The 23073-nt window shown below is 44.1% G+C and overlaps 1 protein-coding gene across 4 annotated transcripts in view; it reads left to right on the top strand.

Moving 5' to 3' along the window:
* Positions 1 to 23073, top strand: part of SNX9 (sorting nexin 9) — a 125151-nt gene that overhangs the window by 10212 nt on the left and 91866 nt on the right. The window contains exon 1 of one of the 4 annotated variants that reach the window (XM_053904318.1): positions 8303 to 8326. The exons of the other annotated variants lie outside the window; for them this stretch is intronic. Coding sequence (XP_053760293.1) covers positions 8318 to 8326 — 9 coding nt within the window. The 5' untranslated portion in view covers positions 8303 to 8317. Of the gene's footprint in view, positions 1 to 8302; positions 8327 to 23073 lie in introns of those variants that run through there. 4 annotated transcript variants of the gene reach the window in all.

Genomic DNA, 23073 nt, shown 5'->3' with positions numbered 1-23073 from the left:
ACAGGCCATACAATTGTGTTTATCATTATAGTTCACAGTATTCAGCCTAGATTTATTTGCTTTGTATAGTATGTTCCTAACGTGGCTGTATAATGATGACAATTTTAATTCACTAGGAGGGGGGCGCCTGGGTGGCTCAGTCCGTTGGGCGTCCGACTTTGGCTCAGGTCGTGGTCTCGCGGTCCGTGGGTTTGAGCCCCACGTCGGGCTCTGTGTTGACAGCTTGGAGCCTGGAGCCTGCTTCGGATTCTGTGTCTCCCTCTCTCTCTGCCCCTCCCCCACTCATGCTCTGTCTCTGTCTCTCTCTGTCAAAAAAAAAAAAAACGTTAAAAAAAAATGACTTTAATTCACTAGAGGGGAATACTATGTAAGAGAATCCTGTTTTTTTAATTATTTTATGATTCAGATAATCTATGATATTTGTGTAAATCTAGTTTTTTAAATCTTATTTGTGCAGTATGTACCTATTAATTTTGGTGAATTTGAATTTCATCAGATGCAACTTTTCTGTTTTCCTTTGAGCAACTATTCAGCTTTCCTTGGAAGACCCCTTAGAAGCCTTAAAAAAGTAAATTTTTCTTCAAGTATTTATTAAAGCCAGAGAAAAGGCTGAGTATAAGCCCTGAACTAGAAGAATCTACCCTTGAATAATTGCATTGATTGGTCTGGGACTCCTGCATGAAAGGCAAGGGTGTGCTTTGGAAAATGGCTTTGTGAGTGAGAGGCTGGCTGTGCTCCTATAATGTGCCTGTGCCATTCCTCAGAATTAGCACGTGTCTGAATAAGAATGGTACAGAGAGGGGCACCTGGGTGGCTCAGTCAGCTAGGCGTCTGACTTCAGCTCAGGCCATGATCTCGCGGTTTGTGAGTTCGAGCCCCACATCGGGCTCTGTGCTGACAGCTCGGAGCCTGGAGCCTGCTTCAGATTCTGTGTCTCCCTCTCTCTCTGCCCCTCCCCGCCTCATGCTCTGTCTCTCAAGAATAAATGTTTAAAAAAGATTAAAAAAAAAAAAGAATGGTACAGACTGATACTTGTTTAAAATTTTTTTTTTAAGTTTATTTATTTATTTTGAGAGACAGAGACAGCACGAGGGGGGGAGGCGAGGGATGGGGGAAATCCCAAGCAGGCTCCATGCTGCCAGCACAGAGCCAGACACAGGGCTTGAACTCTTGAAACCCTGAGATCATGTCCTGAGCCGAAACCAAATGTAGGACGCTTAACCAACTGAGCCATTCAGGCACACCCAGACAGGTATTTTAAAATCTTTGTTGGCATTTACACCAAAGTCTTTTTGTTGGATCCATAAACAATATATACTATTAGTTACAGAAGGAATAAATTTAATTTTCCTGCTGTCTGTGGTTAACATTAGAATATTATTATACGTAAATACCGGGGATATTTATGGAAAATATTAAGTGTGCTACCAAAACTCAAGTGCATGGGTGTGTTTTTCATTCAACAGGCTTTGTTGAGAACTTGTAGATACTGTAGGTGCACAATGCATGTATATTCTTCCAGTGTCAAAGAATTTCTAGTCTAGTGGGCGAAAACACTTGAATCTCTTTAACTGAATGTTGTAGTTGCTGCTGTGGATGTAGATGCCGTGTACAGTTAGGGCACAGCGCTGGGAGTCAGAAGTGAGACGCTCATTTCTTCATTGACTTTCACTGGGCAGTTAAGAGTAAAAATGAACTTGTGCCAATAAAGAGACCGTAGTTTGAAAACTTCATGTAAAAATCAAAACTAGTTAAATACTCGGACATACATTAGTCAGAACACGGAGGAGGGTCGTTCCTCTACTCGAGGATATTAGGGAGTAATGTTAGATAAACGAAGACACATTCAGTTTGAGGTCTCTTTTAAAGACTTCTTTATTAGGGACTTGCCCCTGCAGGACAGAAAGTACGTTTCACAGAAAGCGGACATCTTCAGTCTCCCTGGTTGTGATCTAAAATTTTATCTGAGGCTGGCCGCACTAAGCCACTTTGAAGAACCCGGCTCTTTCTAAAACCCTGTGGTCGTGGACAGAGTCTTAAAATGGTTAAAACAGATCTCCTTTTGATTTCCAGGTTAGCAGTTTAGTTAAAACATTTGGAGTGTTTTATATGCCTGGTTTGCAACACCTCCAGTTTATTCTAGATTAGGGATTCCCCGCTGGTGAGCTTTCAGGGGATTTTTATTTATCTTTGGTCTTTAAATGAGCAAACATTGTTATAGACTGGGTGTCTTCTTCACATTTGTAATATGGTTTAAAAATATGTCAGCTGTGATATTAATAAAATATGGATCATTTAAAAATGTTAATGACTTTGGGGCGCCTGGATGGCTTAGTCAGTTAAGCATCCGACTTTGGCTCAGGTCATGACCTCCTCGCTCGTGAGTTCAAGCCCCAAGCCCCGCGTCGGGCTCTGTGCTAACAGCTTAGAGCCTGGAGCCTGCTTTGGATTCTACGTCTTCCGCCACCCCCCCCCCCCCCCTCATGCTCTGTCTCTGTCTCAAAGATAAATAAACATTTAAAAAATTTTTTAAAATGTTAATGACTTCATAGTACCTTTGTGGCATTGCGTATTAATAAATTGTGCTTTTGTGTAATTACTGTTGTTTGTGGGGTGATGTATGTATGTATGAATTAATTTTGGGGTTGTTGGGATCCCTCTATGATTCAAGGTGACTTTTGTATAAAAGCCCATTTCCCTTAATCAGTATTTGCTTTACCTTAAGTTTCATCTTTAGAAGAGAGATTTTGTTGGGTTTTCTATTAGAGATGCAGTGAACAAATAAAGTCAGTTTTATGTGATTGTGAAGTTTATGTGTTTCAGTGCAATAGTGGTATAGCCCAGAGATTGGGAGTCTGGGCTCAAATCCCAATCAAATCCAGCTACATAACTTTGGAAAGTTACTTAATGTTTCAGATCCCTCATCTGTAAAATACAAGTAATCATATGAACTCAAATGTGAATTCCATTGCACAGTCCAGGTGTGGAAAAAAAATAGAACTTTATTTTTCATTAATAATTTACCACAATCGTGTCGATTCTACTGGGTAAGTGAAACTATCATCTGTGAGTTCGCAGACCTCCTTCTCTTGCCTCACGGCTGAATTGAGGGTGGAGATACCTTTGTAATGTCATTGCCTGGGGGGGACCCCATCCTGCCCTCCGGCCACCTCTCCCCACACTGGAACCATTCTGCTATTGCCACACTCTCATGGGACACGCATCTCTGCAAAGCTCAGACACTTTCTGTCCTAATGCAACATACAGCTGTTCGTACCCCTCCGGTCCATTTGCCGTTTCCCCGGGGCTCTGGCACTATGATGCGGTCTCCAGAACTCTCCGTTGCGTCTACACTCTGTCCTGTACTTCTCCACCCCAGACCATCTTCCCCAGGCTTTGGAGGCAGAAGTGGCAAGGGTTCAACAGGTCTTGCCTTGTCTCTCCTGTGCAGTGTTTCTCACAGGTGTAGACCTAGAGTTCCCTCTGTTCTTAGGGCCTTTGGAACCCGCAGCTGGGAAGACTGTTGTGTTCCACTGTGTCCTGTCCCTCTGCTGAGGCAGTGACACTGCTGACTTGGGGGTGGGGAGGTGGGAGTAAAGACAAGGAAAACAAAAATCCCTAAGGATGAAAAAAATTATATTTTAAAGCTATTATCTCTACCAAATTATCTTAAGAATTAAGTGAAAATTCTTATAAAGGACTTACCAAGTGTCTGGCTTATTGCAAAGGATAGTTGTTATGGTTGAATGGTGTTATTCATATTATTGTGAAAGTAGAGTATAAACTAAGATCTGTTAGACCCCAGGATCTAGAGTCTACCTTAACTGTATTCAGGGAGCTGAAATAAGCTTTTCTAATTTCCAGTTACTTTTGTGGATGTGATCAGCTTTTCCATCTCCTTCATATTTATCTAAAACTTTGGATAAACTTCCCAGATTGGGGTGCCTGACAATTTGAGTTTGATTCTTTTTGCCGTTGCCTTGGTGAGCCTTGTTGAGCCTTGTTAATTCCGGTAAATTACCTTTCATACATCAAAACAAGATAATTCTGGTAAATTACCTGTCATCAAAAACAAGACCAAATGTTGGAGGCAGAAAGAAGTATGAATAAAATCACAGAGTACATTGGCGGGGCACCTGGGTGGCTCAGTCAGTCAACTCCGACTTCGGCTCGGGTCATGATCTCGCAGTTCATGAGTTCAAGCCCCGCGTCGAGTTCTGTGCTGACAGCTCGGAGCCTGGAGCCTGTTTTGGCTTCTGTGTCTCCCTCTCTCTCTGCCCTTCCCCCACTGACCCTCTGTCTCTCTCAAAAATAAACACTAAAAATAATTAAAAAAAAACAAAACCAAGAAGTGCGTTGACATTGCTGGAAACCCTATGGTGGAACGGCACCACGTGCGTGGAGCAGCTCTGCTTGCTAAGTTCTTAGATGGCACATCTCATTGGATCCTCGCGGTAGTGGTTCTCCATGTCCCCCTGTTCCTTCAGTATATTGTTGAGCACCTACCATGGGCCAGAAACTGTTGGGAAACAGTAGGAATACAACCTTGAAATAATTCAAAATCCCTGCTGTCGTGAACCTTGCTGTCTAGGGGAGGAGATGACAACAAACAAGGTCAGCGAGGAGAAGGGATAAGGGAAGGAGGAAGCTCTGGCCGTGAAGAGGAGAACCTGCCCATGAGCGCGTGCACACACAGCGTTAGACGTGGCCGGGGAAGGAGACCCTCCAGCAAAGAACTGAAGGAAGGCGGGGAGCAGGCCACTGGGATCCTTGGGGCCCCAGCTCTGTTTCCCCCCCGGAGTAGCACCCCGGGGGTCATCCTGGCAGCCGGAGCCGGGAAGAGCCGTGGGGGCCTGGTCGGGTCTGGGGCCTCATGGGTGATGATGAGGCCGGTGGCATTCATTCCCAGTGCGAGGTGAATCCCTGGCACGTTTTCAACAGACCTAAAACCGCTGGCTTTTTTTTTTTTTTTTCTTTTTCTTTTTGGAATCCAGCTGGCCTCTATTGGCCAAAGCTAACTGGGGAGTTAATGCTCTGTTCACTTTCTCTCTTCTTGAAACTTGATTGTATCTAATTAGAGTACCACTAGGAAAATTCTGTGTGACCTTTAAGCCAAAAAAGGAAAGAGCTCCAAAAGGACTGATAGATTATCCTTTTTTGAAAAAAAACTGTGTATTTTTATTTAAAATTTTTTTTAATGTTTCTGAGAGAGAGGCAGAGCATGAGTGGGGGAGGGGCAGGGACAGAATCAGAAGCAGGCTCCAAGCTCTGAGCTGTCTGCCCAGAGCCCGACACGGGGCTCAAACTCACAAACCGTGAGATCATGGCCTGAGCTGAAGTCGGTCGCTCAACCGACTGAGCCACCCAGGCGCCCCCCAAAAAACTATATTTTTAAGAGGACACTTCTCATGGTCAGCACTGAGTAGTGTATGGAATTGCTGAATCCCTTTATTGTATACGTGACACTAATATAACACTGTACATGAGCTATACTGGCATTAAAAATAAATAGCCTTTTATATACAAAGACTGTCTCAGCCAAGTCAGTTGAAAATAGTTTTTTTTTTTTTTTTAATGTTTTTATTTACTTTTGAGAGAGACAGAGACAGAATGCAAGTGGGTTAGGGACAGAGAGAGAAGGAGACACAATCCTAAGCAGGCTCCAGGCTCCGAACTGTCAGCACAGAGCCCAAAGCGGTGCTCGAACCCACGAGCTGTGAGATCATGACCTGAGCCGAAGTTGGACACTCAACCAACTGAGCCACTCAGGCGCCAAATAGTTGAAAATAGTTTTTAAATGAAATTTAAAAAATCTTAAGCACACTGGATTTTAGATTTTATCTGATAGGACTTTTCAGCTGTCTCCTGGTTGTACTGAAAGTAAATACATACACCTATCTGGCCACTTGCTTAGTTGGACTAAAAGATGGTTCGTTTGGCCGTCTTCTGTCCTCATCCTATTGACCTCACTGGTGTTCACCCAGACAGTAAGTGAAATATTGCCAGACCGGCAGGTTTTAGATACAAAAAATATTTATAACTAATGACAACCAACTACATTCCTCCTCTGACTGGAGTCACTACTTGCTAAAGCAGCAGACTTTCTGAGGCCTCAGCAGTTTTGAGAACAGTAGTGTAAGAAGGCAACAGGAACTCCGAGAATTGGGTCAGAATGTTCTCACAAGCGTAGAACAAGTGGCATCATCCTGGCTTAGGATTTTGAGATTCAATGAATCTTTATTCTTTTCCCGGTTCCATTAGTGATTTTGGGGGGGAAGGGAGGAGCGGTGTGCAATAGATTACTGAAATTTTATATTATTTGTCCTTTAAAACTCCATGTCTGTGAGTTTTAAAGATAATACCTTGGCATGACTCAGTATTTTTTTAACTTTTTATTTATAAAAATTCCAAACAAACACAGACGAAAGAATAGTACAGTGAACCCTCCCCCGCCCCCCATGCCCATTATCAGCCTCACCGGCTACCAGCTCCTGGCCCATTTTCTTCCCTCAAACCTTCCTCACCCATTTCCCCCTTCCTTCATTATTTTGAAGCAAATTCCAGACCTATTCTTTCATGGTAAATATTTTAGTATATCCCTCCCAAAGTAAGACTTTTTAAAAACCCATAACAGGGGTGCCTGGGTAGCTCAGTTAGTTGAGCATCTGACTCTCGATATCGGCTCAGGTCGTGATCCCTGGGTCATGGGATCGGGCTGCACGCTTAATGTGGAGGCTGCTTGAGATTCTTTCCCCCTCTGTCCCGCTCCCCCACTCATGCGCGCTCTCTCTCTGTATCTAAAACATAATAAATAAATAAATAAAAACATAACAATTATTCCTATCATTTAAAATTCAAGAATAAATCCTTAATATCTTGAAATATCCAGTCTGATGGTATACAGTGTTGTAAACATTCATAAATTAATAATTTTCTCTATTTACATGGCTTGATACGCATTCAGATAAAGACCATGCCATCTAGCTTAGCTAGATGCTTAGGTGATAGTTAAAATGATTACTGATTGGCATTTGTATGAATCTGCCAGTGTTAAGACAAATTTTGTCATAAGTAGTGTGTGCATAGCTAGCATACCACAGGCTTTAGAATATATATGTGTGTTGCTCTTCTCGTGTTGACTCACTGCCCTTAACAGAATCCTCGGCAGACAAGGCCTTTCCGAAGCCTTTCTGCCCAGTTCGGGTGGTGCCAGCAATGGGAAGATGCTTTGGATTAGGGAAGAATGGGGTTATAGAGGCATTTATTACATCAGAGTGACCTCCAAGTGATGGTTAAAAAGTTGATGAAGAATGAAAAGAAAATACCATCATGTTTTAATGTAGGAATACATAAATCTACATTTCCTTACCAATCCTTTGATAGAAAACCAAGGTCTGATTGGAGTTCTAAGTGATCCATCTTGTGTAATCTCAGAATGCATTGCCTAGGATTTCCATTTTTAGTTTCTTTTAAAGAGCTTTTAAAGAATTTAAAAACAATTTCAAAGCATTGTGGATACAGAATTCTAGATTTTTAAAAATTATTTCCCATCTGTCCTGTTGCCTCAGCTGCATTAGTTTGACAGTAAAGTTTTTAGCAACTTAACTTTTTGTCACTGTTTCTCCAAACATTCAACTGATTTTCCTAGAAACAATTACTCCTTTGTCACAGTCTTGTGTGAAAGGCAATAATAGTTCAGTTGCATGGCTACAGCCATAAGTACAACTACATAAACGGGTTTTGGAACCATCTTGGTATGTATATGAGGGGTAGCCTGCTAAATGCAAGAGTTCAGGATGCCACGCGTTTCACCCAGAGCCCAGACAGCGCCCGTAAATTAGGAAAGTTGACATAGAGGGTACAGGCTACGTGACACTCTCCTGTTAATGAGTCACACTGTTGAAATTTGTGGCTGGTTACCTGGGATTGCTTGGCTTGGACTGTGGTTCCCGCGGGCTCAGAGGAGAATTGACAGGAGATGATGAATTCAGTGTTTGTTCCTTAGTCTAGTACCTTGACCAGCTGCATCCGGTAGGGCCATTATCATGATGTGAGTGATGAGAAGAGCTTTTGTGACATTTTCAGTGAAGATGGATTTTAGACGGTGACCTAAAAAATAACGAAATGTAGTTTACTAAAGTAATGTGGTGTCATTTTTTTTCTATTTTACAGACGAGAATGGTATAGCTCTTGAAACTTAGAGATTTTACAAGTGTGGGGAACTTGAGAGTTTACAGTTTCTGCAGTAGCCTTTCCTTCCATCCTGGAAGTAGGGGTAGACTTAATCCTATGAAAAAAACCTCCTCTGCCAGTGGTGATGGACATGGTAAGCTTTCTTAGCATTTCAGCTTAGCCTGTGTTCTGTGTTTACTGGAATCCACAACCGAAGTGACTAGGGTATTAAAAAAAGGAAAGTCAAGCATTCTCTCTGTCCTTGAGGCCCTCCATAGTGTTATCAAACACAAAAATAAAAACCAGCTGCACGAGAGCATATTCAAGAGGAAAACGAAAGCTACAGACCACTCACTGAAGCTCGAAACGCCCTCTGCCCGGCTGCCTCTGTCTTGTGCCCTCCCTGCCGGCACCTGCCTACTGGCCCACTGTGCTGCTTCTGTTTTACTAGTGCATTCTCTTGATCACACCGTATCTTTTTCCCATTAGCCTTGGAGGACAGTGACTCTTCCTTGCTGGTGTTCGTCTCCTTGTAGAGTGATTTGTACTGGATATTCAGTAGATGAATTTTTGAGCAAGAACCAGGAGCCACCTGGGGGTGCTAGAAAGGCCAGGCTTTGCCATCAGAAAGCCCTGGGGTACAGTCCTGGCTTCAGCGCTCACTTTCTTGATCTTTGACCGCAGGCAGATGAATCACTCTGGGCTGTGATTCCTCATCTGTAATGATGCAGGCGTGTTAAACTTCTGATGTGCAGGAAAGTCTCAAAGAACATAAAAAATCATCCTCCCCTTGGCCCAAATATGAATTGTACCACCCCTGGGAGACCTTGGCCTAGGCTCCTCAGGCCTAGATCACTCGCTAGGGTAGACCCGGAGTTACCTTACCTGACTCACAAGAGGGAGGGTGAAACCTTAACCAGAAGCGGGGGGTGGGGGGCTGCATCCAGTATGGGGGGAAGAAGAGGGCACAGATGAGAAATAGAGTCACCGGGCGGGGGAGCGGTTGGTATTGTGGAGTGGGGGAGAGGCCTAGATTTTTAGATCGTGGAGGATCTTGAATGCCAGGGAATGAATTTGAAGTTGATCTTAGGTGATGGGGTACCGTTCGAACTTTTTGCTGTGAATGGTGCCTGTGTTATGAGGGGAACTTTGCAGTAGTGTGTACAGGCAGCTGGGTGAGAGGGAAGGTCATGGCAGGAAGATCAGCCCAGGGGCTCCAACGCGGCAAAGAACTGGGTAAAATGCCACTTTTTCCACTCGCTGGTCATTCGACCTCAGGACCTTAGCCTATGTGATCTTGTGAGCTGCTGTTTCTCCTGCGAAGCTAAGTCAACCGCCACCATGGGGCTATTTTGAAAGTTAAATCCGGGCATATGTGAAGTGCCTCACTGCTGGAGAGGCTTAGTCCATCCCCACTTGGCTTTCCCTCTTTGTTGCGCTGTTAATTTGCAGGAAGGACCAGTTGGGAGGGGAAAGAGAGGAAGCTGGCAGAGATCTGGTCAGAGGCACTTTTCGTGCCCCATAGACGGTGCCTCGTTGGGACCTGGCCAAGAAGCTTTCCTGTCTTCTCCATCTCAGATGTTATGAATCCCGTATTTGTAAACTTTTTCTGTCTGTTGGTTGCTATTTAGTCTAACTGTCTTCATTTGGCCATGCATGATTCATTCTTCTGTTTTTGGCATACGAAACTTCAAGTTGGCCCTTCGAATTGTGTTTTATTTTGCTAACTTTGGCAGTCTTATTTTACTGCCTTACACTTGTGCTACAATAAAAACCAGGTCTAGTTTTGTGGTTTTATGTCAGCTGTGTGAATCTAGAAGACACATTATCCTAAAGAGGAACCACTGATAAAAATAAATCCTGGTTAGGAGTTCTGCCCTTCATCCACGTAGCGGTTTAAAGCAGACACCCACATTCCTCACGTAACCCAGTTGTATGTGTATTCATGTTGAAGGGAAAAGCATCATTTTGAGTAGTTTAATTTTAAAGATCTCTGTATTTCACTTTAAATCGTGTTCTTGAAATACTTAAAAAGTTTTTTTTGTTTTTTTCATTTAAGACAGGGGATACTCTTTGTTCAGACCTGTCAGAGAAATGGACAGCTTGGGTCTGTAACAAAGTGCTGTGTTTTAAAGCAAAGATCAGTAATTGTATGAGGATATGCTGCTACATACACGTTGACTTCAGGGCACAGATCAGAGTTTACTGTTCCTCTCGTTCCTCATCCTCTCCTTCAACAGAATCCGCACCGACCTCCTTACAGTCTCTGTCAAGGGGAGCCATGCCCTCACCCACATACCGGTGAACAAAGGCACGCTTGTCATACGTCAGGTCAACCTTGTGGTCCGGGCGAGCCCAGGCACCCCAGCAATGGCTGGGGTGTTGCTCAACGTGCACGCAGCTCACTCTGCTTTGGCCAGGTCTCCACCAGGTACCGCAGGGGGAGGCGGGTAATTAATGCCGACTTTGAAGCCAGCGGGGCACCAGTCCACAAACAGGATGGTATGCTTCCTCCTGACGGTGGCAGTGGCGGCATTGACATCTTTGGGAACCGTGTTGCCACGGTACCCCGGGCAGGAAGCCATGGCGAGGGTCACATTTCACCATCTGGTTGGCTGGCTCAGAGCACGCGTCGGTGATCTCTCCTACAGAAAGCTGTTCAAGGCAGGCTTTCTCAGCAGAGGTGACAGGAGCATGTGTGGCCGGAGCGAGAGGGGCGTGGCAGTAGGGTACGAGGTCGGCCTGGAATTCTGTCAGATCAACATTCGGGGCTGCATTGAATGTGAGGGAGGCGGTGAGGTCAAATCGTGTCCTCCATATCAGTTAGTGTAGGTTGGGTGTTCAGTTCCGAGGTTTCTATGACATGTCATAGATGGCCTCATTGTCAACCGTGAAGGCACAGAGTATTCCAGGGTGATGTGGGTAGTGAGGATGGAGTTGGAGGGCTCAGCTACAGCCGTGGAAACCTGGGGCCTGGGTAAATGGAGAGCTCCAGCTTGGACTGCTTGCCATAATCAATAGATGTTGGAGGGGAGCAGGGAGGTGAACCCGGCAGCAACTTCCGCTCCTAAGTGGAAAACCAAGAGACCCTGAAGACCTGTGCACCGGTTGGCCAGTTTCCAGACTCGGCCCAAGACAAGGTCAATGATGATCTTGCCAACGGTGTAGCGCCCTCAGGCGTGGTTATTGGCAGCATCTCCCTTGCCCGCGAGGGGCTGCTCGATGGTGAAGGGCTGGCGGCGGGTGCCAGCGTGAGCCTCATCAGTGCCCATGGGTCCCAGGTCTGCGAACACCGGCCTGGGCACATGCTCGCCAGCACCCGTCTCGCTGAAGAAGGCATTGAAGGAGTCAGCTCCTCCCCCAGTGGTCTTGTCACTGGGCATCTGGCCATCAGGCCGGATGCCGTGTTTCAGGCAGCAGAGCTCCCAGCAGGCGTTGCCGATCCGGACACCAGCCTGGCCAGCAAGGATGGAGGTGCATTCACGCACGGCTGCCGAGCAGATGGCGGAGAGGAAGAGGACAGGTTGTCGCGTCTCAGAGCACGACTCTTAGGCGGTCGGCGTAAGAGAAGCTGCCGGTGTAAAATATTTAACTTGAATTCTTTAAATAGGCCCAAAAGGACTTGCAGGTCATCTAGTCTAACCCTGTCATTTTTCGCGTTTGAAAGCTAAGGCCTAGAAAATAAATATTCAGTGTCTTTTACTTTATACAGTAATCATGGTTATGATAAGGACCCTGAGTCATTAGGAACAGGCTTTTTTTAAATGAGTCCTACTTTCAGGGTAGTCTTTTTGAAACCAGGAAAATATGTAATACAGAAGAAGGACCATGAGAGATGAATTATTAAAAAACTTCATCTCTTTTGGTTATTGAGCTTTCAGGACAGAGAAGGCGAGCAGGAGCTGCCGGGAGGGCATTGCTGAAAAGGATTGCTGAGGCCACGTACAAACCATGCCAAGATTAGTAATTTCTTCCCTGGGCCCAGGAAGGAGCAGGGGAGCTGATGTAATATACCTAACATCTTCTGTTCTGGTTTTTAATAGGGCTTGATTCCTGTAATTTAGTTTTCAGTATATTTTATTCATAGGTTGTATAAATGATATTTCCTTTTGTCTCCTGAATGCTTGTTTGTTTTTTTTTGTTTTTTTTTTATGGAAGCGTCAGGGAAGTCATGCTAAAAATAAGGTGTTCATTTTTAAAACTCTTTTGTAAATGTTCCTTTGTATCATTTGACCTCTTGTTTATTTACACTTAGCACTTATGACCTAGCATTTCCCCAGGGCCTTTGCACTTGCTGTCCTTCCTGCCATACCTGGGCATAGTCCTCCAGCCCTGTTCGTCACCAACTAGCTCCCTCATTCTTTAGGTCCCAAATGACCCCTTCTCAAAGTGCCTTTCCCCAAACACCTTAAAGTAGCCTGCACCAGCCTGTTACTCTATCACATCACCTAATTTCTCTCATTGTCCTTAGCACCAGCTGGAATTACCCTGTGTTGAGTGGCATCTCTTTCTGCTAACACACTCTGAGGGAGGGTAGACGTGTTGTTAGCTTTTCACCACTGTGTGGGCCTGGAACAGGGCGTGGCAGTAGGGACTGCCTGTTACATTTGATGACAAAATGAATGCATATCCGCCATCTAGCTTCAGCCTGGTTTCTAGCCATCAGCTTTAGTGACTCCATTGCATCCCAGGAGAATTGCCTCTGACGGCGTTGAGCAGAAAAAACTAGGATATTGGGGGGGGGGGGCAGGCAATTCTCTCCCAAAATTACGGTAGAGTTTAAGAAAGTACAATTAAGAAACGTTTGGGATAAATGTTGACATTTTGCAAAGAAATGTTTAGCTTATAAACTCAAGAGATTTATGATTGCCTGTTAAAATATTGGCTTTTGGTTCTTTTAGCTGGGACAACAAACCTGGACTAGTGAAGTTTTTCATCTCCAGAACAGTGTATTTTCTGTAATTTTATCACCAAATTAGGAGGTTGGGTAGATTTGGAAATCGCAGAGAATTCATTAGCTCAAACATTCTAAACACCTGTTAGGAGGTAGCCGCTGTGCTGTGATGACTGGGTTAATAATTCATCCATCAAACATATTTGAGTGACTGCTGTCAGGTGCTGTGCTGAACAAGACCGAGAAGGAACCTACAGTGTAGTAGAGAACACAGAGAAGTAAACCAGCCAAGCTAGTGTCGTGCAAATACAGTGATGGAGGAGTGCAGCCCCCTGCCCCCCCACCCCCAGTAGTTCACAGGAGGGGTGCATGACCAATTTCAGAGGTTTTTAGGGTGCTTCCCATAAGTGGAATCTAAGCTGGGACTTGAAAGGTGAATGGGACTTAGGTAAAGAAAGAGGGAAGGTGTGTATAGATTTGGGGTTCATCAGTGTACGGATGAAGTCGTCAGGGTGGTTGTCATCCAGGCCGAGTGTATACGGTAAGGAGAGCATGGGGCCTGGGGAACACGAGCCTTTAAGGGGGCCTGCCTCCACGAGAAGACTGAGAGAGGAGAGACAACAGACAAGGCGGAAGTTGTGGGCACGTGTGCAAAGCCAGAGGGAGGAAATGTTTCAGGAAGGAGTAGACCGCGGTGTCAGATGCGGCCAGGAGAAAGGAGGGTCCAGCAGGTTGCGGGTGGGAAGGTTGCAGGTGGCCTTGGCCGGAGCTGTTCCAGGGGCGCCAGGTGGCAAAGCTGGACTACAGAGGGTTAAAGAGTGAGGAGCAGGTGAAATAGACACAGGAAACGTGGACCGCCTGTCTTGACATTTCTTAGATTGAGAGAAAGCATTGGTCAAAGGAGTCCTTGGAGTTGAGGGAGGATTCTGTTCCTTTTTAAAGATGTAACAGGCATGAGTGTTTGGATGCCAACGGGAAGGAGACAGGAGAGGTTGAAAATCCTGGAGTAGCTAGAAAGTGTAACTTGCTGAGCGTTGTCCCATTGTGACTAGGGGTGGTCAGGTGCAGATTATCTCTGTACTTTACCCAAGGAGTTTTCTCTTGGCCTCTCCCTCCTTCTTCCTTTCTTTCTTTGTTTTTTATCTTTTTGAAGTTGGAGCCAAGGCCAAGTACTTACATGTAACCCCCAGGAATGCCCTAAAGCAAACATTTGGTGGTGAAACGTATCACATCTGCTTTATAATGTTGGGTGACTGTGTTTAAAGTATTTGACCATTCTTGAAGACTTCTGGTGACCTCTTTGACAGCATATCTTTGTTTGACTTTTCAAGCCCCAGCACTGCTGGCTGCTGGTCCCTGTGAAGGTGGCTTAGTACCAACTGTCAGCTACAGAAGGCTAATTACGTAAGAGGAAGAAAAAGTACAACCAGGGCACCATTCATTTTTTCCCCCACAATTGTACACCATTACTTATTTGTATAATCTTCAAAATCGTGGTAAAATATACATAAAGTTTACCATTTTAACCGTTTTTTAAGTGTATAGGATTCAGTGGCATCAGTACATTCACAATGTTGTATCACCGTCACTTATTTAAAGAGCTTTTTCATCATCCCAAATGGGAACTTGGTGTTGTTATTCAACAATAACTCAGCCTCCCCCCTACCAGCCTATGGTACCCTCTTTTCTGTCTTCTGTCTAAGAATTTGTCTCTTGGAGGTGCCTCATGTCAGCAGAGTCGTGCAGTATTTGTCCTTTTATATCCGCTTGCTTCACTTGGCATGACGTTTTTCTAAGTTCATCCGTGTCTTTGCATGTCTTAGACTGTCATTCCTTTTTATGGCTGAATAATACTCCACTGTCATTTGTTTAGCCATCTCCTGATGGACACTTGTGTTGCTTCTACCTTTTGGCTATTGTGAATAACTGCTCTAACAGTGCTTGTACATTTAAATTAAAAAAAAATTTTTTTTAACGTTTATTTAGTACTTTTGAGAGACAGAGAGCATGAGCGGGGGAGGGGCAGAGAGAAAGAGGGAGACACAGAATGGGAAGCAGGCTCCAGGCTCTGAGCTGAGAGCACAGAGCCCCACGCGGGGCTCAATCTCATGAACCATGAGGTCATGACCTGAGCCCAAGTCGGACACTTAACCAACTGAGCCACCCGGGCGCCCCCATTTAAAATTTTTTTAATGTTTGTTTATTTATGAGAGAGCGTGAGAGAGCACACTCCTGAGTGGGGAAGGGGAAGAGAAACAGGGAGACAGAATCCAAAGCAGGATCCAGACTCTGAGCTGTCAGCATAGAGCCCAATATGGGGCTCGAACCCACGAACCATGAGATCGTGACCTGGGCTGAAGTCAGATGCTTAACCGACCGAGCCACCCAGGTGCTTCTATATCAATGTTTAATTTAAAATCAATATTTAATTTTTAGTGTTCACTAGGTACAATAGCTAATTTTGTGTTTAGTGTTAATCTTGTCTCAGATAATGGAATCAGTTGACATTTCTGGGTTAGTTTCCATTGATTTCCCCTCCTCATTGGGGTCTAATTTCCTGCCTGGTATTTTTTGATTGGATGTCAGACTTAGTGAATTTTAAGGGTGTTAGGTAATTGTGTATGTTTCAAAACCTTCTTGAGCTTGTACTGGAATGCAGTTAAGTTACTCGGAAACCGTTAGATCCTTTTGATCCTTGCTTGAAGTTTTGTAGGATGCGATGAGGTAGGTCAGCCTTGGGGACTGTTTTCTCCCCACCACTGAAGGGATACCTGTCTGAATAATTACCCAGTGCCCTGTATCACAGAGGTTTTTCACCATGGCTGGTGGGAACCCCAGCTTTCTCCAGCCTTGGGTGAACTTGGGAGGAGATTGTTCTGCCCGCCGCTTCTGTGGTTTTACTTCCACTGTTGGGCAGTTTTCTCGCATGCGTGTGCCGATCGCAGATCCCCAGAACGCGGGCTCTGTGCAGCCGTTTCTGCTCCCTCTTTGCCACCCCCTCCCCCAGTCCCATCTTGGAGTCCTCACTGCAGAGACATCCGGAGGCTTCGCCTGGGTTTCCTTCCCTCCCTGTGGCCCACAGTCACTGTGGCAGTTCTCAGGCTTACCTCCTTGCCCCCCTCTCTCAAGATCACAGTCCTGGGCTGTCCCGTGTCCGTGGCCTGAAAACTGTGGTTTCACATATTTTGTTCAGTGTTCAAGATGTTTAAGGTGGGAGAGTAAATCCAGTACCTGATACCCCATCTTCTCTGAAGCTGAAGTTTGCCTGCTATTTATCAGGACATTTTTGTCTGTCTTCTAAAGTAGGTTTTGTTAAATTGGCCTTTTCCCAGGACAGATTATCTTCAGAAGAAAAAGGGGGCCGGTGTCGTCCTTCCCTCCCCAGCGCTCACCTTTCCGGTCTCTAGTGTAGCAGTTTCGTGGTGACCTCTACCCGCCTGCTGCTTCCACGCACATCCCGCATCGGGTCACCCAGGCACGCAGGGACCCCGAACCCCCCGTTGCATTGGGCATGTATCTGGTGCAGGCTCCCTGCCGGCTGGCAGAGGGATTCGTCCTGGGGGGGAGTCTGCACACACTCCTTCTGCTACCCTCGCCTGCATCCTGATGTGAGCTGGCGCCCCAGTGCTGTTGCCCTCTGCTTTTATTCTCCTTACTCTGCAGGCTTCTGTCTCCTTATACTTAAAGTGCATTTTCTTACAGACAGCACATAGTGAGGGTCTGGCTTTGTTCTCAGGTCAACAATCTCTCTTTTCATTGAAGTGTTTAGACTACTTACATTTAATGTAATTATCCATTAAATATAATTTGATTCGGTTTAAGTACCGTCTTGCTATTTCTTTATTTGCTGCATCTATTGTTTCATGTTTTTCTTTTCATTTTTAGGTTACTTAATGGTATTTTTATCTTTATCATTTGCTTATTAGCTATTTATTCACATATGTTTCTCTCTCTCTCTCTCTCTCTTTTCCTTCTGTCTGCTCTCAGGTTCACAGTATGCACCTGTCACTGCACACTCTGACTCCACCTTCTGGTGTCACGTATACCAACTCTGTAACAATGCACTTCCACATCTGCCTCCCGTCCTGTGTGCTGTTTGTCTGGTACATTTTATTTCTCAATGGTATAACCCCCACAGTACACTGTTGTCCTTGTTTTAAAAGTCCCTAATCTTTTAGGGAAAAGAAACAATGAGAATTTTTTTGTAGATGACCCACATGTTTACTCTTTCTCATGGTCTGTGTGGGTGGGTGGGTGGGTGGGTGTGTATTCAGGTTTCTATACAGCGTCGTTTTCTTTCGGTAAATGAGCTCCCTTTAGCATTTCCTGCAGTGTCAAATTGTTGGTGATAAATTCTCTTAGCTTTTGTCTGAAAATGTCTTTATTTCAATATTATTTTTGCAAGATGTTTTTGCCGTATAGGGAATTTTAGCTTTATCGTCTTTGTTATTTTTTACCACTTGAAAGATAGATTTTGACTTGCTTCTGATAGGAAGTCTTGAGTTGTTCTTTGTTCCTTTGTATGTCATGTGTCTCCCCCCCCCCCCCCCCGCCTCCCCCCTCCCCACCACCTTCGGCTGCTTTTAAGATTTTTCTCTTTATTGCTGATGTCCTGCATTTGATTATGATGTCTCTTTGTGTGGTTTGTGTGTGTGTGCATGTGCGTGTGTGTGTGTGTGTGCGCGTGTGTGCTTTTTTCATTTGTGGGACTTACTCAGGTTCTAGAGTTTGGGGATTTTAGTTTTCATCAAATTGGAAAGTTTCTGCCATTATTTCTTCAAAAATTTCTGCTCTGCCTCCCTGCCCTTCTGGAATTCCAGTTGCATGCGCGTGAGACTGCGCGGTACTGTCTCAACAGTCCACGAAGGCTCTGCCCATTTCGTGACCTCTTTCTGTTCATAGTTTCTATTCCTGTTTCTTCAAGTTCACTGACCATTTCTCCTGGAGTGTCTAATTATCTGTTGAGCCCATCCAGTAAATTTTTTAATTTCAGAAATTGCATTTTACAGCTCTGGTTATTCCATTAGGATCTTTTTTTTTATAACATCTATTTTTTTTCTCCTTATAATCAGATGTTCCTTTAAGTCCTCGAACATATTTATAGTAGCTATTCTAATGTGTCTGCCAGTGTTATTATGTCTGACATTTCCTGGTGTGTTTCTATCGACTGATGTTTTTGTCCTAGGTCACATTTTTCTTTCTTGGCTTGTCTGTTAATTTCTTATTGGATGGTGGACATTGTGTTGGCATGTTGCCGAGTGTCTGGATTTTGCGTTTTGCCTTTAAAGGGTGTTAAGGTGTTTTGGTAGGCAGTTGAGTTACTTGTGAACCAGTCTAATTCAAGACTTGTTTCTGTTTTGTATGGGGAGGGGGGTGTCCAGAGTAATCTCATCCTAAGGCGCCTCTACCCCAGCCCCATTGGGCTCTCTACCGAGAATGCTGTGGATGTGTTCAGTGAAGCTTCTCCATTCTGGCTAGTCCGAACTGCCTGACCTCTGAGCATTTTTCCAGCCCACATCCCCCCTGTAGTTGTTGTTTGCTTAGCCTTAAAGAGTTTTACCCTGTCGTGTGCAGCCTGGTATTCAGCAACAGGCTCAAGGAGACCTCCCTGCAGGTGTCTGGAGAATTTTCTCTGAGTAGCTGCTTTCTGGTAGTCTGTTCCTCAATTCCCAGTTTCCTGAGCCTCCTGGAGTTCTGGTCCCGCTCACTTCACCTCAGCAGGACCTGTGCTTTCCACTTGTGGCTCCCCGCTTGGGTTCTTCTCTTAGCTTTTGAGTCAGAAGCTGCCTCCAGGCAGAAAGCTAGAGCCTTCATAGGGTTCACCTCCTCTGTTTCCCTTCTCTTGGGGTTCGCTGTCCTGTGCTGCCCTGTTGTTCAATATCTGGAAACTGTCATTTCATGCATTTTGTCCAGTTTTCTAGCTGCAAATGGTAGTAAGAGGGATAGTTACTCCACTGTGGCTTTCTGCTATTTGATTTTGATTAATTTTGTTATGTTTATTGAATTTTGATGTATCGTTCATTCATTAATTACTAGTCCTTCTCTTCTCTGTTTTATTTGGTCTGAACTAGAGCCTCTTGAATTCGGCCTTCAATAGTTTTATCCTTATAAGGCCCTGAGTTGATTCAGGTTATTCTAGGAAAATACTGAAGTTCTAGGGCACACGTTTATTTTTGCCGTTTTGCATGTATATTCAGCGTCTCAGGGTCTCCAGATAACAGTGAGGGCTGCATGATAGCTCACATCCCCATTGCTATACTTTTCCCCAGCACACAAGTGAGCCCTCTGAAAATCTTCGTATTGTTTAAGAAACATGGGCTTCCAGGAAATTTCAGTTCTTGTGAGGAACTTAAGGCACTGAATATAATACAACATTTTGATAGATTCCTTTGTGATGACTATTTCTTCTGTCATGAGATAATGTATTTTTTCCTAAACGAGATTGTTGGAGTACTGGGTACAAAGTAATCAGTGTAGTAAAGGACTAAGGAGTACTTGACCATGATAATTAGCATAGGCTGGTAACCAGGGGCTAATGGCTGAAACAGGAATTTATTTTATAGGACAGTTTAATCTGATCAAAGTTTTCAGTCTCATGGGGGAAAAGAAATATTTCAAGGTAGTTTGTGCCATTTTGGAAACTATGCTGAGTTTGTATTAAAGAGTGGGATGAAATATTGAAAGATTTTAACATGGTCCTTGGCTATTGATTTTTGTGGCTGTATAGTGCTAAAAATAAGGCGTCATCCTACTGTATTCCTGAGGTCGTAGTATGTTTCAGGTGCCCTTTAAGAGATCACAGTTTGTTTGCGATGGAGTTTATTTGTAATTTCTCCCAAAATATCCCCTTGGGATTTTGAATGAACCTTCAGTGCATTTATAGACTGACATCTCTGTGCAGTTACCCCTTTGTTCTCAGGAACATGGTGTGATTTGCTGGTGGGACTTTCCTCATGAGGTTCTTCATGTTTGTGGTGATCTCTTCTGCTTTGTATTTTGGCTTTTGTTGCTTATTGGGAATATCCTCCCAGTTGTATTTTTTTTTTTTTCATCAAGTCAGTATTTATGGAGAAACTTGATTTTTGCCAGTTTATCTTTAAATCGGTTTTCTTATCACATGTTTATTGTTCCAATATTTTTGCAAGTGAATGGGGTCGAGGGACCCCTGGGACCATCCTCAACATTGCTGTAATATCTCTACTTGTATGCAATACTCCCCACACACAGGGACGAGGGGGGTGTGAAGCAGGTAGTTGACCCTGTGTGTGGGGGGGGGGGGGTGGGGCTGCTTCTCTCGAGATGTGCTGAAGTAACAGATTACAGAAACACCTTTCGTGGGGATAAGTAACCAGTACTCAGCACTTTCTCTTGAACCCCAAGGCTAGTTCCAGAATGCTTGGCAGGCTAGAAGGACGACACAGTTAAGTAACAACTTTTAGCCTAATACGGAGTGTGTGTATGTGTGTATATGTGTGTATGTATTATATGTATGTATGTGTGTGTGTATATATACGTGTGTGTGTATATGTATGTGTGTGTGTGTGTATAAATAAAACCCAAAGGTCACAATAACTGGCATTTACCGGGCCCTTTGTGCCAGTCACTGTTACAACCACTTCATATTTATGACTTCACTTATCATTGGTGTCACGAGGCACATGCTGTTATCCTTATCTTATTCTGGAGGAATTTGAGACAGACTTTAAGGAATTTGGCCAAGTTCAGAAAGCCATTGAAATGGTAGAGTAGGGAGTTGACCCCTCGTGGTCTGGCTCCAAAGTCAGCTCATAATTGCCATGTTGCCAGCGATGACATTTCCTCTCCCGTTTGTGGGGGAATGAAAATCATTGTCAACACACAGCGTTGACTGTTGGGGGGGGGGGAGGGGGGACCAGTCAGACGCTGTTACTGGGAGTGTGTATGTTTTCGACCAGTTGTCTTTGGGATTTGGGGCACTGTTTGCTTTTAGACTCTTCTTCCCCTTTTTTGCTCCAAGGCGATTGTCCTTTTGCAGTCACACTATTTCAGTTTAGGCTGGGAGTCAGGTTATCTTCTTAACCACAGCTAAGTAAGTTTTCATGTGCTTTGCCCTGGAGGTTGCAGGGTGGGTTAGACACCTTGCAGCTGTGATAGAGAACAAGATAGATGTGCTGATATGAACACTCCTATGAGGACATAAAACATGAAATGTAGACGAGCATAGGTGCTGTGGTTCTAATTGGCCCTGTGTGTGTGCACACACGTGCGTCGAATGCATGATGTTTGGAAGGCCAGTTTCAAATCTGTTAGCCCTTGTGACCTTTGACAGGAGGAGAGGAACATTTTTTAACTTTTCCATTTGTAAACTTCATTGTATTGCTTTTCATGTGGTTGTAAAATGTAATTATGTGTATATTTATGTGGAGTGAAGGTAACCGTACTCAGAATGGGAACTCCTGGAAGACAGTACAAATTCTGTCTGCCCCCTTCCCACCCCACCCCCTTCTTTTAAGTTATGCTTGGGAGCATTTTGTGCTTTGTTACAACCAAGGAAGCATTCTCCTGTAGATTGTGGTATTTTCAGCAGAATTCTGAGCTTCCTAGGTAGAGGCATTAAACAGTACTTCCAATTTTTAATTTTTTTTCAACAGGCAATAGACTTATGTTAATTAAAAAAAAAAAAAAACAAACAAACACGAAAATGGTGCAGAGAGAATGACACAGGAAATTCCTATCTGTCCCCGCCCCCGGCCAGCTGGCTTCTCTCCTTGGGGGCTGTGTTACCGGTTTCTTTTCCCTCCTTACAGAGATAGTCTGTGCACACACAAGCAGGGGCATTTTGCCCCTCTTTTCACACAAATGACATACCAGGCTTTATTTTCTTATTTAACACATCCACTAGAGACGATCGCACCTCTGAAAAATAAGCAAACCTTAGTTGTGTTTTGCTGGAGCGTGCTGTTCCACTTTGTGCAGCGCCCTACTCTCCTTAGCAATCCCTAGCGCTGGGCTGCGCCTGCTCGCTCACTGTTGTAAACAGGGCTGCAGTGAGTACCCTTTTATGCACATCACTTTGCAGACATGTGAATATTTCTAGAAGATACGTTCCTAGAAGTGGAATTTCCAAGTAAGAGAATCTCTGTTTGTAATTTTCATAGACATTGCCATCCACACCGTAAGAATCCTCGCTCCCATTCCCACCTAAGAATAATCTACTTCCTGAACCTACGGCTTCATCAACAATGATGTTGCTATGAGTTTCTAAATTTTTTCAACGTTTATTTATTTTTGAGAGAAAGACACAGTGCAAGCGGGGGAGGGGCAGAGAGAGAGAGAGAGAGAGAGAGAGAAATAGAGTCCAAAGCAGGCTCTAGGCTCTGGGCTGGCAGTGCAGAGCAACTCAAACAATGATGTTACGAGTTTCATTTTTGTTTCTCTGCCATGCTGGTAGGCGAAAAATAATGTTTGGTTTATATTTTTAAGAGCCATCTTTACTTTTTTTTTTTTTTTTAATTAATTTATTTTAAGAGAAAAAGAAAGAATTCCAAGCAGGCTCAACACTGTCGGCACAGAGCCTGACGTGGGGTTCGAACCCATGAACTATGAGATCACAACCTGAGCCGAAATCAAGAGTCAGATGCTTAACTGACTGAGCCATCCAGGTACTCCACCCTCTTTTTTTTTCTTTCTTTCTTTCTTTCTTTCTTTCTTTCTTTCTTTCTTTCTTTCTTTCTTTCTTTCTTTTTCTTTACTGATTTGTAGGTACCCTCTGTAGAGTAGGGGAACTAACCTTTAGTCTCTGATATGAATTACAAATATTTGTTTGTCATTTGTCTTTTTTTTTTCTTTATTGTCATTATTTTTTATCTTATTTATATTGGCTTTCGCCAGGCAAGGCAGGTATCTTTTACTTGAGTGAAGAGAAATCTCTCTCTCCCTCCCTCTTAAGGACTTGAAGATTCTGTTTCACATGTGAAACCTTCCTCTACTGCAAGGTTATTTTTTAAATTCTCCTCTAAGATTTCCCT

The sequence above is a fragment of the Panthera pardus genome, unplaced genomic scaffold, assembly GCF_024362965.1.
Source record: "Panthera pardus isolate Hobbes unplaced genomic scaffold, ASM2436296v1 HiC_scaffold_17, whole genome shotgun sequence".
Taxonomy (NCBI): domain Eukaryota; kingdom Metazoa; phylum Chordata; class Mammalia; order Carnivora; family Felidae; genus Panthera; species Panthera pardus.
Note: the sequence above shows the minus strand (reverse complement) of the source record. Positions and strands in the feature narration are given on the sequence as shown.